The 15,435-nt window shown below is 43.4% G+C and overlaps 1 protein-coding gene and 1 long non-coding RNA gene across 6 annotated transcripts in view; both read right to left on the reverse strand.

Annotated features, from left to right (window-relative positions):
• TRIM24 (tripartite motif containing 24) overlaps positions 1-5,182 on the reverse strand; it is a 96,261-nt gene extending 91,079 nt beyond the window's left edge. For all 4 annotated transcript variants that reach the window (XM_021079189.2, XM_021079187.2, XM_021079188.2 and 1 more), the window contains exon 1: positions 4,509-5,182. In XM_021079189.2, the coding sequence (XP_020934848.1) occupies positions 4,509-4,872 (364 nt within the window). In that variant the 5' untranslated portion in view covers positions 4,873-5,182. The remainder of the gene's footprint in view (positions 1-4,508) is intronic.
• Positions 5,183-8,203: 3,021 nt separating this feature from the next.
• LOC146394915 (uncharacterized) overlaps positions 8,204-15,435 on the reverse strand; it is a 234,253-nt gene continuing 227,021 nt past the window's right edge. For both annotated transcript variants that reach the window (XR_014833697.1, XR_014833698.1), the window contains exon 4: positions 8,204-8,448. This is a non-coding gene — a long non-coding RNA (uncharacterized LOC146394915). The remainder of the gene's footprint in view (positions 8,449-15,435) is intronic.

A 15,435-nucleotide genomic window follows, 5' to 3' on the forward strand; every position in this document is an offset into this window, starting at 1 on the left:
GTTGGGTCCCCCACCCCTTCCTTTCGCCACCTTGGATAACGTTCCTGCCTAAGAAGCTGAGTAAACAAGATTAGGAAAAACAAAACTGATAAGCAATGCTTGGAGCAAGGCTAGCAGAGCTGCTAGCAAGGACATAAGGCACACAGTCACTACAAGATGACAGGAAGGATGGTATGGGGCAAGCAAAGCAGCTGTTGGGCACTAGCTGCCTCCTGGGCAGGGGAGGTTCTCTAGTTAAAACTCTCACTTTGGTTATGTGTATAAAAGTGACACTAGATGGGAGTTCCTGGTATGGTTCAGCGGTTAAGGAACTGCACTAGCATCCATGTGAAGGCAGGTTTGATCCCTGGCCTCACTCAATGGGTTAAGGATCCGGTGTGGCCCTGAGATATGGTGTAGGGCGCAGACCCAGCTTGGATCATTGGATCCCTGGGAACATACTATTAATCTTTTGTCATTACACCTTGCAGTCATAAGGTGATTAGTACTTTTTTGCCAATAACCAAAAGAAATTAGCTTCCAGAATTGATAGTCACATCTTATAAACTGCGAGTTAAAAAAAAAAAAAAAAGGAGTTCCTGTTGCAGCTCACTGATAACACAACTAGTATCCAAGAGGATATGGGTTCAATCCCTGGCCCTGATCCTGCATTGCCTTGAGCTGCAGTGTAAGTGACAGAGGCAGCTTGGATCTGCCCCTGCTAGGCTGCAGCTCAGATTCAGCCCCTAGCTTGGGAACTTCCATATGCCACAGGTACAGCCCTTAGACAAACAAACAAAGCAAACAAAGACAACTGATGGCCTTATGTTTTACTCTCCCCTGGACAACTAATGTGACCTCTTTCCAAGTATGCTCTCAGTATTCTTTAAAAATAGCTCTTAGAGTTTGCTACTCTGCTGAACAGTACATCCACACCACAAAACATTGCACAACATTGTAACATTTCTCCAAGATCAGACTGTCTCTTGACTTCATGTACCACTTTACACCTAAAGAAAATGTTTTCTAAACTCTTCCCTCTTTCCTGGACTTAACTGCATATTAAGAAAAGGACAGTCAGAACTACTTAGTCAACCAACTTTAGCCTGTGGTCATGCACCTTCATTCCTACCAACTGGTAGACGTACAAAATGACAGTTTAAACCAATGTTCTCAATGGAGGCTTGGTGGCTAGTGTAACTGTGTCTAAGCATTTATAAAGATTTTTGTTGTTGTTGTTATAAATTAGCTTTGTTTCTTTTTTAAAACAAAGCATAATATATAATTTCTGTAAAAAAAAAAAAAAAAAAAAGGTGTTCTAGAAAGGACTTAAATTTATACAAAGTTCATTTAGGATAACAAAGGGAGTGCCACAAAGTATTTAACAGAGATGAAAACTGGGTCTGATGGTGCCGAGAACACTATACCTTGACTTTTGGCCTTAATTTTCTAAAGGAGGTTTGATCAGTTGTACATTGGAATGTGATACTGCTTAAACTAAAAAAAAAGAAAAAAGAAAAAAACACTAGGGATTAAGATTATACTCCGGAACTCTAAAACTGTGACAAACTGGGTTCTCTAGGGAGAGGCCTAGAAATCTAGATTTTTTACAAGTTTACCAGGTGATGCTAGTAGAGCTAAAGTTTGAAAACCCATACCTGAAAAAGTTTAAGTGCAACATAAATAGTTTAAAAAAACTTTTGTTTGGCCTACTGAATGGGTCTATATTATGCATGTATTTTTAATCACATGTCAATATCTAATACTAGAGAAATTCTATACAAAATCCAGACTTTAGACTCCTTGTTAAAACTAAAAAGCTCCTCCACCCCTGGCCCTGCACCATCACTCAACAATATACTGGAGCTAAGCAGAGGCTGCCCCCTTTCCTTTCCATCTCCACCATTCCCCATTATTTTATCCCAGGCTCAACAGGTCTCTTTCCTAATTACTTAACTCCTGAAGGTACTGTAGTTTGACCTCTGTCGCCCATACCCATGAGTTCATCAGGAGAATGAAGAACAAAGATAATCAAACGAACTCTTCTTTTTTTTTACAATTGATCCTTGAACAAGTCAGGGGGTTAGGAACGCCAACTTTTCCACAGCTGGAAACTTGAATATAACTTCCTATCGCCAGTTCCACCTCTTGGGATTCAACCACTGCAAAACTACTGCAGTATTTACTACTGAAAGTAATCTGTGCAGAAGTGCACCTTTGCAGTTCAAACTCTTGTTCCAAGGGACAAATGCAGTTCTGAAATATACTGTCTAAACTTTGGCTACAGCTAGTATTACAATGTTTGTAAAGAGAGAGGAAGAGAAAAAACACCCAAGTCATTAAGTCTCAGGATGGCATTTTTAATTGAATGACGAGAACCCAAACTTTTTTAGAAGTGCTTTCCAGAACTCTTGCTCACTATGCAAACCCAAAAATAAAAATATCTAGAGACTGGAACATTTTGAGAACTCTAGAATTGCAAACTTGCCTCAGAACTGATGATCAGAGAGTTCTTATTACCCGTGTTCTCATGCATTCACATCTTAAAAGTCATGGCCTGGAACATGATAAATCTTAATTCTAGAATTACGCAAAATTCAGATCCTAATCAGATACTGGCCTGTTTAAACAGCTAAAATGCAAATAAAAGAAACCTTTTAAAATGTCTAAAAATTAAGAACTAAAATCTAAGGAGTTCCCATTTTGGGTCAGCAGATTCAGTCCCTGTTGTTGTCTCCGTGAGGATGCAGATTCAATCCCTGGCCTCCCTCTGTGGGTTAAGGATCTGATATTGCTGCAAGCTGTGGCAAAGGTCACAGCTGCAGCTTCCATTTAACCACTACCCTGGAAAATTCCATATGCTGCCATAAAAACAAACACACACACACAATTAAAATTTAAGTTTCACCTGTACTATCTTTCCAACATGTGGGCCATGTCAGAGCAAACTAGTGTGAAGGATCTGACAGTTTTACCCTACTTGCAAGCTAACAAAGTAGTTTCCCATCCATGCTGGTAGAAGACACAAGACTCCTGGGTCAGAGACAAAGAGCAGTTAATTACTTCCAGTAATAAGCCAAAGTGTCAAGGTTCCTGCACTGGTTCCCACAGCAACAGTTCCCACCTGGTAAGGTGAAGAGGGCCAGGTAACATGTGCACCCACAATAGGTTGTGTTCAAGAGAGGAAACCTAAGCTTAGGGAACCCTCATCTTTTATGATGGGCAATAAGCATGCCTGCCTTTTACTACAAAAGGAGACATTTTTCTTTATTATACTGGACCATATGCATGCCTGCTCTTGGCTCTGGTAAAAGACATTTTTCTCCATCTTCCAAGGCTGTTCCTTCTACAAGCATCCTTCAAAAACAGAAACAAAGGGGAGTCAGCACCTCCCCTAGCAAGACTCCCCTAGCAAGACCCACGGAAAACTGTCTTCCTCAAACTAGATTCTTTTCCTAACAAATAATTAAATCAAAAGTCTAACACTAAAATCTATTTTAGGCATCAATTTCATATGTTCTTTGACCTAGCTCAATTACTTATTAGCTTTTTATCTCGAATTAAATAAACTAGTCACTTTTAAAAAGGCAGTATATATTAAAAATGAATTAGTTACCTTGTATTTTTAAAAGGAAGGGCTCAAATATTTGCAATATGAACATTTAAAAACCTCAATTACTCTGCTAGAAACAATTTACCGTACTTACTTTAAGTGTTCATGTTAGCAATGGGAGCTACCTGTCAAAAGTCTCATTATACAGTAACAAACACCACAAAGAGAACAGTAACTTCAACATTTCCAGGTGCTGTCTACAAAATACAAGAAAATACTGCACCCCAAATCACTTTGTTCTATTTCTCTTTACCATTTACTGTCTTAAAATAAAATCTCCGACAGAGGACAACAAAACATCGTCTCTCAGTTCCTTTGTCCCCATCAGAGACGAGAGAATTGGGGGCTCATTAAGGAAAATAACCCAAAACATTCAAGACAAAAAATAGACGGCATCCGATGTGTAATCAATCATCAAAGAAAGTCACTATCACTTCATCTTCATCCCTTCCTTTCCCCCCTCCGGCTCAAATAACGTGGGTATATACGAGATGATTAGGATCATATGGACCTGGACAAAGCTTTGGGGAGGCCAAGGGTAGCAGTTAACTAGATGCAGTCGGCAAGGGACCCGACAAACAGTCTGCAGCAGACTCCGACAGGGGTTTTCAAAAGTGCGGGTCGCACCAGCCAGGCACCCCGGGAGGAGAAAGCTGGGGAGCAGGAGCAGCAGAAGCAGCAGCAGCGCTGGAGTCCGCGGCGCCGGTGGAAGTTGCTCACGGGGCGCGCGGCACGCCGCAGAGCGCGCGGGCCCTCCATGTCACCGCCGCCAGCACAGACCCTCTCCGCCCCTCCCCCGCCGCGCACCCCGAGCGGCGGCGACATGACAGCGGGTCGCCGCGACGCACCGGGGCGCCGGCCTCCCGGGGTCCCTCCCCGCGTTCCCCAGCCCCCCGCCTCCGCGGCCGGCTCTCACCTTGGGTAGCGAACGGCGAGGAGCCGCTGACCGGCGAGCCGGGGGCGGGGACCGGCGGCGGGGTCTCGCCGGAGCCCAGCATGGGCGCGGGCAGCATGAGGTAGCGCTGGGGCGCGGGCAGACAGCGCTGGCAGAACGAGTGCAGGCAGGGCAGCAGCTTGGGCGCCCGGCTCTGGATGTTCTGGTGGCACACGGCGCAAGTGTCCAACAGGTTGAGCCGGGCCGCCTCGCTTCCGCGCTCCGAGTCGGGGCCCTGCCGACTCTCGGCCTCGTTCTCCCCGCTCGGCGCAGCCGAGGGCCCCCCGGCGGCCGCCACCGAAGCCGCTGCGGCCGCCGTCGCCGCCTTCTCCACAGCCACCTCCATTGTCCTGCCCCCGCCGCCGCCGCCGCCGCCGCCGCCGGGAAAGGAGGAGCGCGGTCTCTGCCCACCGCCCCCGACGACCTCCTCCTCCACCGCCTCCTCCTCCTCCTCCTCCCAGGCCGCTAGGGTGACCCGCAGGAGAGGGAGGGAGGGAGGGAGGCCCGGGCCAAGGAAGCCTTCTCAGGCCCCAGGGATCCGCCTCCCGGGTGGCGCGGCCGGAAGAAGGGGATCTGTCAGCGGGGACTGCTCCTCGCACCGGGGAGGCTGCGCCCCATCCGCTTCGCCAACCGCCGCGGCGCTCGTCGAATCCGCCCAGCCCGCCCTCGCCTCCCCGCCTTTCTTTCGGGCCCCCTGGCCCACCTCAGGCCCCGCCCCCTCCCTCCCTCTCCCAGCAACCGAGACGTCGGCGAGCAGCGCGCCACCCAATAGCCGCCGCGCCTGGCCGGGGGGCGGGGCCTTCCCAAGCCCGCGAGGCTCCGACAGCCGCGGCGGGAGGCTAGGAGGTGGGAGGGCTCTTGCCCAGCCCCTCCCCCCAACTCCTGGAACCACGGCCTCTGATTGGGCCTTTGTGTGTGTTTAGCTCCTCTGAAAAGATTAAGGGCTCATTTGTTAACGATCAACCACCTAATTCGGTCCGCCTGTGTTAGCCCCACCTATGGGGCGGAGCTTCACTTTGTCTACCGACGCTTTTAATTAAGTAACTGCTTCGAAAACTCCCGTTCTGCTACTGAAGATGGGCTCCTGTAGGGGAAGTAAATATGTTGGGAGAGTCGAAGTGGAGATTGTGAAGAGCAAACAAGGAAAAAATTTTAAAAATGGAAAAATGTTGCGTAAAAAAGATATTGTGCAGGCAGCATATATTTTGCCACATGAATTGAGTATGATGAATTATGAGCATGAATTGTTAAGAGGGGAAGTTCTCTTGCAAGTCGGGAAATTTTAAAGGATTTCCCCAATGAAAAAGGTGAAATCAATTTTTAAAGTCAGTGATTTGCTTTTCAAGTGAATAAACATGGTTTATTCTCCAAAGAATTAATACATAAAGACTGTTCAAAAGTGGTTTTTTTTATTACAAGGAATAAAAATAAATGTTAATACTAATGTCCAAATAATTCTAAAATATTCTTTTCCAGCCACCCACCCGAAGCCCTCCCTCCCAACACACACACACACACACACACACACACATTTTAGAAGTCGCACACATTTTTCACTCTAAAGTGGCTAAGCTTTTAAGGATTTTGAAGTATAGAAACAGGGTGGGAGAAACAAAGCTTTTGAACACAATTATGGGAAAAAAATTATATGGAAGTGCCATTTTTTAGGAACACATGAAGTGATGCTGAATCTTTGAGAGTGGGATGGGGTCAGAAAAGGCTTTGTTAAAATTGAAATGATCCTGGAAGAAGCGATGACAATGGGGGAGAGCAAACTCTAGGCAACTCAGCTCTCCCTCATGACCTTACCTTTCCCAAAATATTCCTCTCCTAGCAGGCTCTTTCCCAGTTTCTTAAATCCAATCTCCAGTGGCTTCCAGAGTGTCATTTTCATTCTTAATGACATTCAAGGGCTATTTATCTTGTATAGTTGTTTCTTAAACCTTAGTTTGCATAAAAATCGCCTGCCACATTTACTTAAAAGCTGGTTCTTGAGCCCCTCCCCAGATTCAGTTTTAGCAGGATCTCCTGATTGTGATGTGGATGGTCCAGGACCACCCTTAAAGAAACAAATTTCTTAACCCACTTATTGTCCCTCAACGATTTCATCCCTATACACCTCTCAAGCTGAAGCTCCCACTACTCTCATACTTTATGCTCTAGCAATTTTAACTCTTACCCACTTTGCACAAGCTTTTCCCTTTGTTTTGAAATGCCCTTCGCTCTGTACCCTGTTATGGTAGCTGTACTTTGAAAATCTTCATGTAATAGGAAAGCAAATTCTGTGTTATAAACTAGTGCTTTTAACGTGTTAATATTTCATTACAGAGGTGGTATACAGGATTCAAGTAGACTAAGAGACAAGTGCCTTTTAGTCCCTCAGATGATGGTGGTGAAGAAAAGAGAGGTAAATTGAGAGCCTTGTTTTGAAAGAATGCTGTGCAATCTGATACAGCCTACTAGTTTAGTTTCTCAAATCATCATGGATAATCCAGTTTCAAAGAAAACTATCTTCCATATTCTTAGATTTCCTAGTCTCAGGTAATTAAAACAATCATATGTTTTACTTTGTTCAAATATATATGGCTTCTGGGTTTTTTTAAGTCCAGAAAATGAAAATGTTGAAGTCTTTTTAATCATGTGATTATCTTACCTAGATATCATCCTCCCAAGTATATTGCAAAAATACTTCACAGAGATCCACTATTTTAGATAATCCTTCCTTAATTACAGCTTTCTCTATCCCTCTCCTTTTCTATAATTACTATGGCTCCCACTGCATCCAAGACTCTCCCCAATTTCATCCCTGTCTGATACCCCTATCTGATCTTCCTGCCCTGGTCACCTCTTTCCCATTCTCATTCTAAGCTTCAGCCTCACCGGATGACTTGCTATTTTCTTTTTTTTTTTCCTTTTCTAGGGCCACTTCCCGCGGCATATGGAGGTTCCCAGGCTAGGGGTCCAATCAGAGCTGTAGCCACCGGCCTATCCAGAGCCACAGCAATGCCAGATCTGAGCCACATCTGCGACCTACACCACAGCTCACATCAACACTGGATCCTTAACCCACTAAGCAAGGCCAGGGATCGAACCCACAACCTCATGGTTCCTAGTCAGATTCGTTAACCACTGGGCCACAATGGAAACTCGGGATGACTTGTTATTTTCTAAACTACCCAGCACCACCTCTACCACCACCTGTGAGAGAGGAACTCTGGTTTGCCTGTGCTAGAAGAGAAGAGAGTCTGCAAGGAGAGAAGGATCATTAGACGCTCGTGAAGATTCCTCCTTTCCACCCCTTAAAAGGTAGCAATTGACGGAAATTCTTTTTTTTTTTAATGAGTTGCAACATTTATTTCAGGCTCTCTCTCTCTCTTAAATTTTTTTCTTTTTTGCCACACAGGCAGTATTTGGAAGTTCCTGGACCAGGGACTGAACCTGCGCCACACAGAGGCAACCAGAGCCACAGTGGTGAGAACACAGGTGCCTTAACCCTGCTAGACCATCAGACAACTCCCTGGATAGAAATTCTTGAATTTCCAGGGAAGTTTAACAAAAACATCTTTGAGTAGGACTCTCACAGAGGTTGTGACACAGGTTTGGACAAGAAGGGTTGGACATAACCCCTTCTCTTAATCTCCTGTACCTTTAGAGGAACAAGGAAGAAATAGCTGTACCTTCAGTAGTAGACCAGAGGCTTAGATGAGTTGAGGCTTCAATGTTAGGACAAGGAGGATACAGTGTCCAGGGACCAAAGACTGTCCTGGATTATGCCAGTGACTTCCACAGAGAGGCCAGGAGTAGAGAACTGATGGAGGCAAGGTCCATTCTGTGCATGCCACCATAAACCAAGGATGCCCAAGGATCCAGGTCTCTCCCACATATGCCATTGCCCTATTACACCTTTAGATCTTCAAACTGGCTGTAGACAGAAGGGAAAATGAATACTACATTAACTTATTTAAAGCCCGAAATGATGACCAAAACCAAAATGGAAACAAAACCAAAAGTAACTGAGAATATGACTAGATTTAGTTTATGTCATCAGAAAATTTTTAATTTCAGTTATTTAAAAAAATGTTTATAGTGTACATACCACTTGGGAAGGCGAAAGGGTTAACTCAATAAAGGTGGGTTACACAGCCCTACACATTCCAAAGAGAGAACTGGTCCTTGAATAACTCCTGGGAGATGACCGCTAAACCTTTATCCTATCTAGTGAGAGAATCTTTGGGCCACACTCTGTCAGGTTTTTTGTTGTTGTTGTTGTTTTTGGTTTGTTTTTAGAGCTGCACACTCAGCATAAGGAAATTCCCAGGCTAGGGGTCAAATCAGAGCTACAGCTGCTAGTCTATACCACAGCCACAGCAACTCTCAGGATCTGAGCCACATCTGCAACCTACACCACAGCTCACAGCAACACTGGATCCTTAACCCACTGAGTGGGATTAGGGGTCGAACCCGAGTCCTCTTGGATACTAGTTGGGTTCATTACCACTGAGCCACAATGGTAACTTCTCACACTGTCAGTTTGATCTAATAGTTCACACGAACAAAGCAAACACCAGTTTTGGCATACCCAAGGCCCTGGGCCAGGCTGTGTCAATTTGACTGGTGAGGGGCTAGAGAGGAAGAAGTCACAGGAGCAGCATATCTTTGCAACTAACCCTCAATTAAAATCCTGGCTATCAGGTCTTGGGGGAATTTCCCAGGTGAGCAACCTCTATTGTTATTACATTGCTATTGGGAGAATTAAGGCTGAATGTGGGACTACACTAGGAAAGGACAACTGGAATCTTGCTCCTGGTTTCTCCAGGACTTTGCCTATGCACCTTTCACCTTCGCTGATTCCAATCTGTGTCCTTCTACTGTAATAAACTGTAACTGGGAGTAAAGAAGCTTCCTGAAATTTGTGAGTACTTCTACCAAATCAAAAACCTAAGGGTGATCTTGGGGACACCCAAAACAAAAGGCATATTAATTCTCCTACTAGATTATAACTCCTTGAGGCTAAGAACCATTTCTACTCTTCTGTATTCCTTTAATATCTCACAAATTTCATGAGAGCCAAAAATCTAGAACTTGCTTCCTCTTGCTTTAGTCCTCTCATCCTCTATTCCTTTCCTATGTTTGCCTCAATTATAGCTCCTTTCCTCAAATATTTTGCTCTTGTGAACCATCTGCAGAAGAGTAAGTAAAGTCCAGGGCAGATATTTGCAGGTGATTTTCCTCTTCCCTCAACACCTCCCTTCCCCAATCCTGTTTTTCTTCCAGATAAATAATGTTATCAGAATGTTACATGCAGTAGGAAAAAAGCCATGTAAAAGCTAGAGAGTGATAGAAGGGACATATTTATTCCCTTGTTTGAAGGAAAGGAGTAATGAAGAGGGCTATAAAATGAATGAGGTGCCCGTCAACTTAGCTACCTTTCTCAGCAATTGGAGTGGGTCAACCTAAGAACTGGGAACAATACCTGAGCAAACTATTCTGGGGCTACCTAGGGGCAGAGAGAAGCTCCACATTTTAATACTCTGTCTGCTCTGTGAGGGCACTTTTAATTTTTTTTTCTTGTTGTTGATTTACACTGCTGTATTACTTTCAGGTGTACAGCAAAATGACTCAGTTACATTATATATATATGCTTTTTTTGATTCTTCTCCTTTATAGGTTATTATAAGATATTGAATATAATTCCCTATGCTATATAGTAAGTCTTTTTTATCTATTTATATATAGTCGTGTGTATCTCTTAATCCCAAACTCCTAATTTATCCCTCCCCCTCATTTTCCCTTTGGTTTCTATGTCTGTGAGTATACTTCTGTTTTGTAAATAAGTTCATTTGTAACTTTTTTTAAGATTCCACATATAAATGATAGCATATGGTATTTGTCTTTCTCTGACTTATTTCACTTAGTATGATGATCTCTCTAGGTCTATCCATGTTGCTACAAATAGCATTATTTCATTATTTTTATGGCTGAGTAATATTCTATTTTACATATGTATCACATCTTCTTTATCCAGTCATCTATCCATGAAGTCTTAGGTTGCTCCATGTCTTGGCTATTGTATATAATGCTGCTATGAACACTGGAGTAAATGAATCTTTTCAAATTATAGTTTTCATCTTTTCTGGATATACACCCAGATGTGGGACTGCTGGATCATATGGTAACTCTCATTTTTAGTTTTGTTTGTTTTTTTGTTTTTTTTATGGTTGCACTTGTGGCATATTGAGGTTCCCAGTCTAGGGGTCGAGTCAGAACTGTAGCTGTTGGCCTACACCACAACCATAGCAATGCCAGATCCAAGCTGCATCTGTAATCTATTCCACAGCTCATGGCAAGACCAGATCCTTAACCCACTGAGCAAGGCCAGGGATCAAACCCATGTCCCCATGGATACTAGTCAGGTTCATTACCTGCTGAGCAATGACAGGAACTCCTTATTTTTAGCTTTTTAAGGAACCTCTATACTGTTCTCAATAGTGGCTGTACCAATTTACATTCCCACACACAGGATAAAAGGGTTCCCTTTTCTCCACAACCCTTCCAGGAGTTATTATTTGTAGACTTTTTGATAATGACCATTCTGATAGATATGAGGTGATACCTCATTTTGGTTTTGATTTGCACTTCTCTAATAATTCATTATGTCGAGCATCTTTTCATATGTCTGTCGGTTTCTTTTTTGGAGAAATGTCTATTTGCTTATTTTTTGATTGGGTCTTTTTTTTTGTATTAGGATATATAAGCCAGTATATTTTGGAGATTACTCCTATGCCAGTCACATCATTTGCAAATATTTTCTACCAGTCTGCAGGTTGTCTTTTAATTTTGTTTATGGCTTCCTTTGCTGTGCAAAAGCTTTTAAGTTTAATTATATCCTATTTGTTTATTTTTGCTTTTATTTTCATTACTCCAGGAGACAGAGCCAGAAAGTTACTGCTGCAATTTATGTCAAAGAGTGTTTTGCCTATGTTTTCCTCTAGGAGTTGTTTAATATCTAGTTTTTGATTTAGGTCTTTAATCCATTTTGAGGTTTTTTTGTATAAGTTATTAAAAATGTTATAATTTCATTTTTTAACCTGCAGTTGTCTAGTTTTTCCAGCACCACTTATTTAAGAGATTCTTTTCTCCATTGTATTTTCTTGCCTCCTTTGTTTAGATTAGTTGACCATAAGTACAGTGGTTTACTTCTGGACTTTATATCCTGTTCCACTGATCTATGTGTCCATTTTTGTGTATAGAGTTTTATTATGAAGTTAGAGGTTGCAGAAGGGAAAAAGAAGGGAAAAGCAATGAAAAACTCAATAGATCAAGAGTAAGTCAAGAAGAAGACCAAGAAAAAGAAAGGATAAGAATAAGGAAGATAATAAGGGAACAAATGAAGGGAAACTGAATAAAAGGAAAAAAATAACAACTATTGCAGATAACAAGACAAGGAAAAGCAAAGTAGAACAACTAGGAACTGTAAGGAGAATGAGGAGATCCATGACCCTTTGTGAGAAATGAGTGACTGAATCTAAGCATCAGTCTGAAAGGACTCTGAAAAAGATGATACAGTTTAATCTTAAGAAATAATTTTTAAAAACTTTATCCATGAACAACTCAATATAAAGCACAGCAAAAGCAGAAGCAATTTCTACTTTTCAAGAACTATTTCAGGAGTTCCTGTTGTGGCACAGTGGAAATGAATCTGATTAGTAACCATGAGGTTGCAGGTTCGATCCCTGACCTCACTCAGTGGGTTAAGGATCTGTTATTGCCATGAGCTGTGGTGTAGGTCACAGATGTGGCTAGGATCCTGTGTGGCTGTGGCTGTGGCTGATAGCTCCAGCTCTGATTTGACCCCTAGCCTGGGAACCTCCATAAGGTAGGTGCCGCCCTAAAAAGGAAAAAAAGAAAGAAAGATTTCACCTGATAGTAGAATTCATTGTACAGATTTCTTTTTGTCCGTCTTTCTTTCTTCTTTTTTTTTTTTTTTGGTCTTTTTGTCTTTTTAGGGCCACACCTGTGGCATATGGAGGTTCCCAGGCTAGGAGTCCAATTGGAGCTGTAGCTGATGGCATACACCACAGCCACAGCAAAGCAGGATCCAAGATGCATCTGCGACCTACACCATATCTCACAGCAATGCCGGATCCTTAACCCATTAAGCAAGGCCAGGGATCTAACCTGCATCCTCACGGATGCTATTAGGGTTTACTAACCACTGAGCCACGATGGGAACTCCTGTACACATTTCTAGTTTTTAAAAAATATCACACTGGGGAGTTCCCGTCGTGGCGCAGTGGTTAACGAATCCAACTAGGAACCATGAGGTTGCGGGTTCGGTCCCTGCCCTGGCTCAGTGGGTTAACGATCCGGCGTTGCCTTGAGCTGTGGTGTAGGTTGCAGACGCGGCTCAGATCCCGCGTTGCTGTGGCTCTGGCATAGGCTGGCAGCTACAGCTCCGATTCAACCCCTAGCCTGGGAACCTCCACATGCCGCGGGAGCGGCCCAAGAAATAGCAAAAAAATAAAATAAAATAAAATAAAAAATATCACATTGGGTTTTTTGGTTTGGTTTGGTTTGGTTTGGTTTGGTTTGTTGCTTTTTACGGCTGCACCCACAGCATGTGGAAGTTCCCAGGCTAGGGGAGGCTAGGGGTCAAATGGGAGCTATAGCTGCCAGCCACAACCACAGCAACTAGGGATCCAAAGCACTTCTGTGACCTACACCACAGCTTGTGGCAATACCGGATTCCTGACCCACTGAGCGAGGTCTGGGGATCGAACTGCATCCTCATGGATACTAGGTGGATTTGTTTCCGCTGAGCCACAATGGGAACTCCCTGGGTTTGTTTGTTTGTTTGTTTTGCCTTTTTGCCTTTTCTAGGGCCGCACCTGCAGCATATGGAGGTTCCCAGGCTAGGGGTCTAATCAGAGCTGGAGCTGCTGGTCTTCACCACAGCCACAGCAACACCAGATCCGAGCCGCATCTTCGACCTACACCACAGCTCATGGCAACACCGGGTCCTTAACACACTGAACAAGGCCAGGGATCCAACCCAAAACCTCACGGTTCCTAGTCGGATTCGTTAGCCACTGAGCAACGATGAGAACTCCTGGTTTTTTTTTTTTTTTTTAACTTTAATTTTCCTTATTTGAAACCAATCTTCATTTGTTGTATAGATTTCATTTGCTTTTATGGTGACAATAGACATCATTACTTTTAGATATGCCTGCTTTTCTGTTCTATAATTTGTTCTTTTTTGGCCATGCTCATGGCATGCAGAAGTTCTAGGGCTAGAGATCAAACTCCACTATGGTAGCGACAATGCCAGATTCTTCAGATCCTTAATCCTCTGAATCACTAGGGAACTCCTATAATTGGTTCTTAATGTAGCCCAAAGATGCCTGTCATTGCCTTGCTAAGCCCACCTACAGAGTTCATTGCCACTGGGGGAGCTTTCTGTGTAAACATAGCTTTACATACACACCCACATTTATATAATTTTAAACAGTTGGAATCACAAGATTTATGATTTTAGTAATTTTTAAAATTCAATGCTATGGCCTGAATTGTGTCTGCCGTCAAGTACACACATTGAAGCCCTGTCCCCAGACGTGACTGTATTTGAATGCAGGGATTTTAGGAGTTAATTAAGGTTAAATAAAATCATAAGTGTAGAGTCCTAATCTGATAAAATTGGAGAGACCAGGGAGTTCCCATTGTGGCGCAGTGGAAGTGAGTCTGACTAGCATCCATGAGGATGCGTGTTTGACCCCTGGCTTCGCTCAGTGGGTTAAGGATCCAGCATTGCTATGAGCTGAGGTCTAGGTCCCAGACGCAGCTCAGATCTGGCATTGCTATGGCTGTGGCTCTGATTCAACCCCTAACCTGGGAACTTCCATATGCCACAGGTGCATCCCTAAAAAAAGAAAAAAAAAGTGCTTTTTTGTGACCCTCTGCTTTCTCTGTCTCTATCTCCCCAAGCATACATACCAAGGAAAAGCCATTGTGAATACCTAGAAATGTGGCCATGTGCAAGCCAGGAAGACACCTCTCATCAGAAACTTAATTGGCTGGAATCTTGATCTTGGACTTTCCAGTCTCCCAAACTGTGAGAAGTAAATTTCTATTCTTTACGCCATCCTGTTAAGCCTGTGGTAGTTTGTTGTAGCAAGCAAACCATGAAACCCAACAATATATGTAGACATCTATAAATTTATAAAGCCACTTTTTTTTTCCCCCTGTGCACAGGCGTGCAGAAGTTCCTGTGTCAGGAATCGAACCCAAACCACAGCAGTGACAACAATGGATCCATAACCTGCCGTGCCACCAGGGTATGCCCTAAAGCCACTTTTAACAATTGCCTATGATTCCATCATAACAAAATTTAATGGGAAAAAAACTATATTGACAAACTTTCAAATGTGTATTAATTAAAGTAGTGGGCTAAGCTGGTATGAAAATTTCTGTGGCTCAAACAGTATCAAGTTTATTTCTCTTTCATGTATTTGTCCCAGGGTGGGGTGGGTCCACAGCTCTGCTTCTTAGTCATTGAAGGTGACAAAATGTTCCAGCTTGTTATTCTGCCATCCCTTAAAATGTTGTCCTCATCTACATGGCTAGATCTGACCCACAAGCATCATGTTTTCATTTGGGAAAGAGAAGAATGGTTGGAGTTCTCATTGTGGCTCAGTGGTTACAAACCTGACTAGTATCCATGAGGATGTGGGTTCGATCCCTGCCCTTGATCAGGTTAAAGATCTGGTGTTGCCGTGGGCTGTGGTGTACGTCAAAGACGTGGCTCGGATCCGCCGTTGGTGTGGCTGTGGTGTAGGCTGGCAGCTGTAGCTTGGATTAGAACCCTAGCCTGAGAACTTCCATATGCTGCGGATGCAACCCTAAAAAGCAAAAA

This window comes from Sus scrofa, chromosome 18 (genome assembly GCF_054392235.1).
Source record: "Sus scrofa isolate SSC_HxYL_T2T_F1_AM1 chromosome 18, Sscrofa_HxYL_maternal_Yorkshire_Landrace_v2.0, whole genome shotgun sequence".
Taxonomy (NCBI): domain Eukaryota; kingdom Metazoa; phylum Chordata; class Mammalia; order Artiodactyla; family Suidae; genus Sus; species Sus scrofa.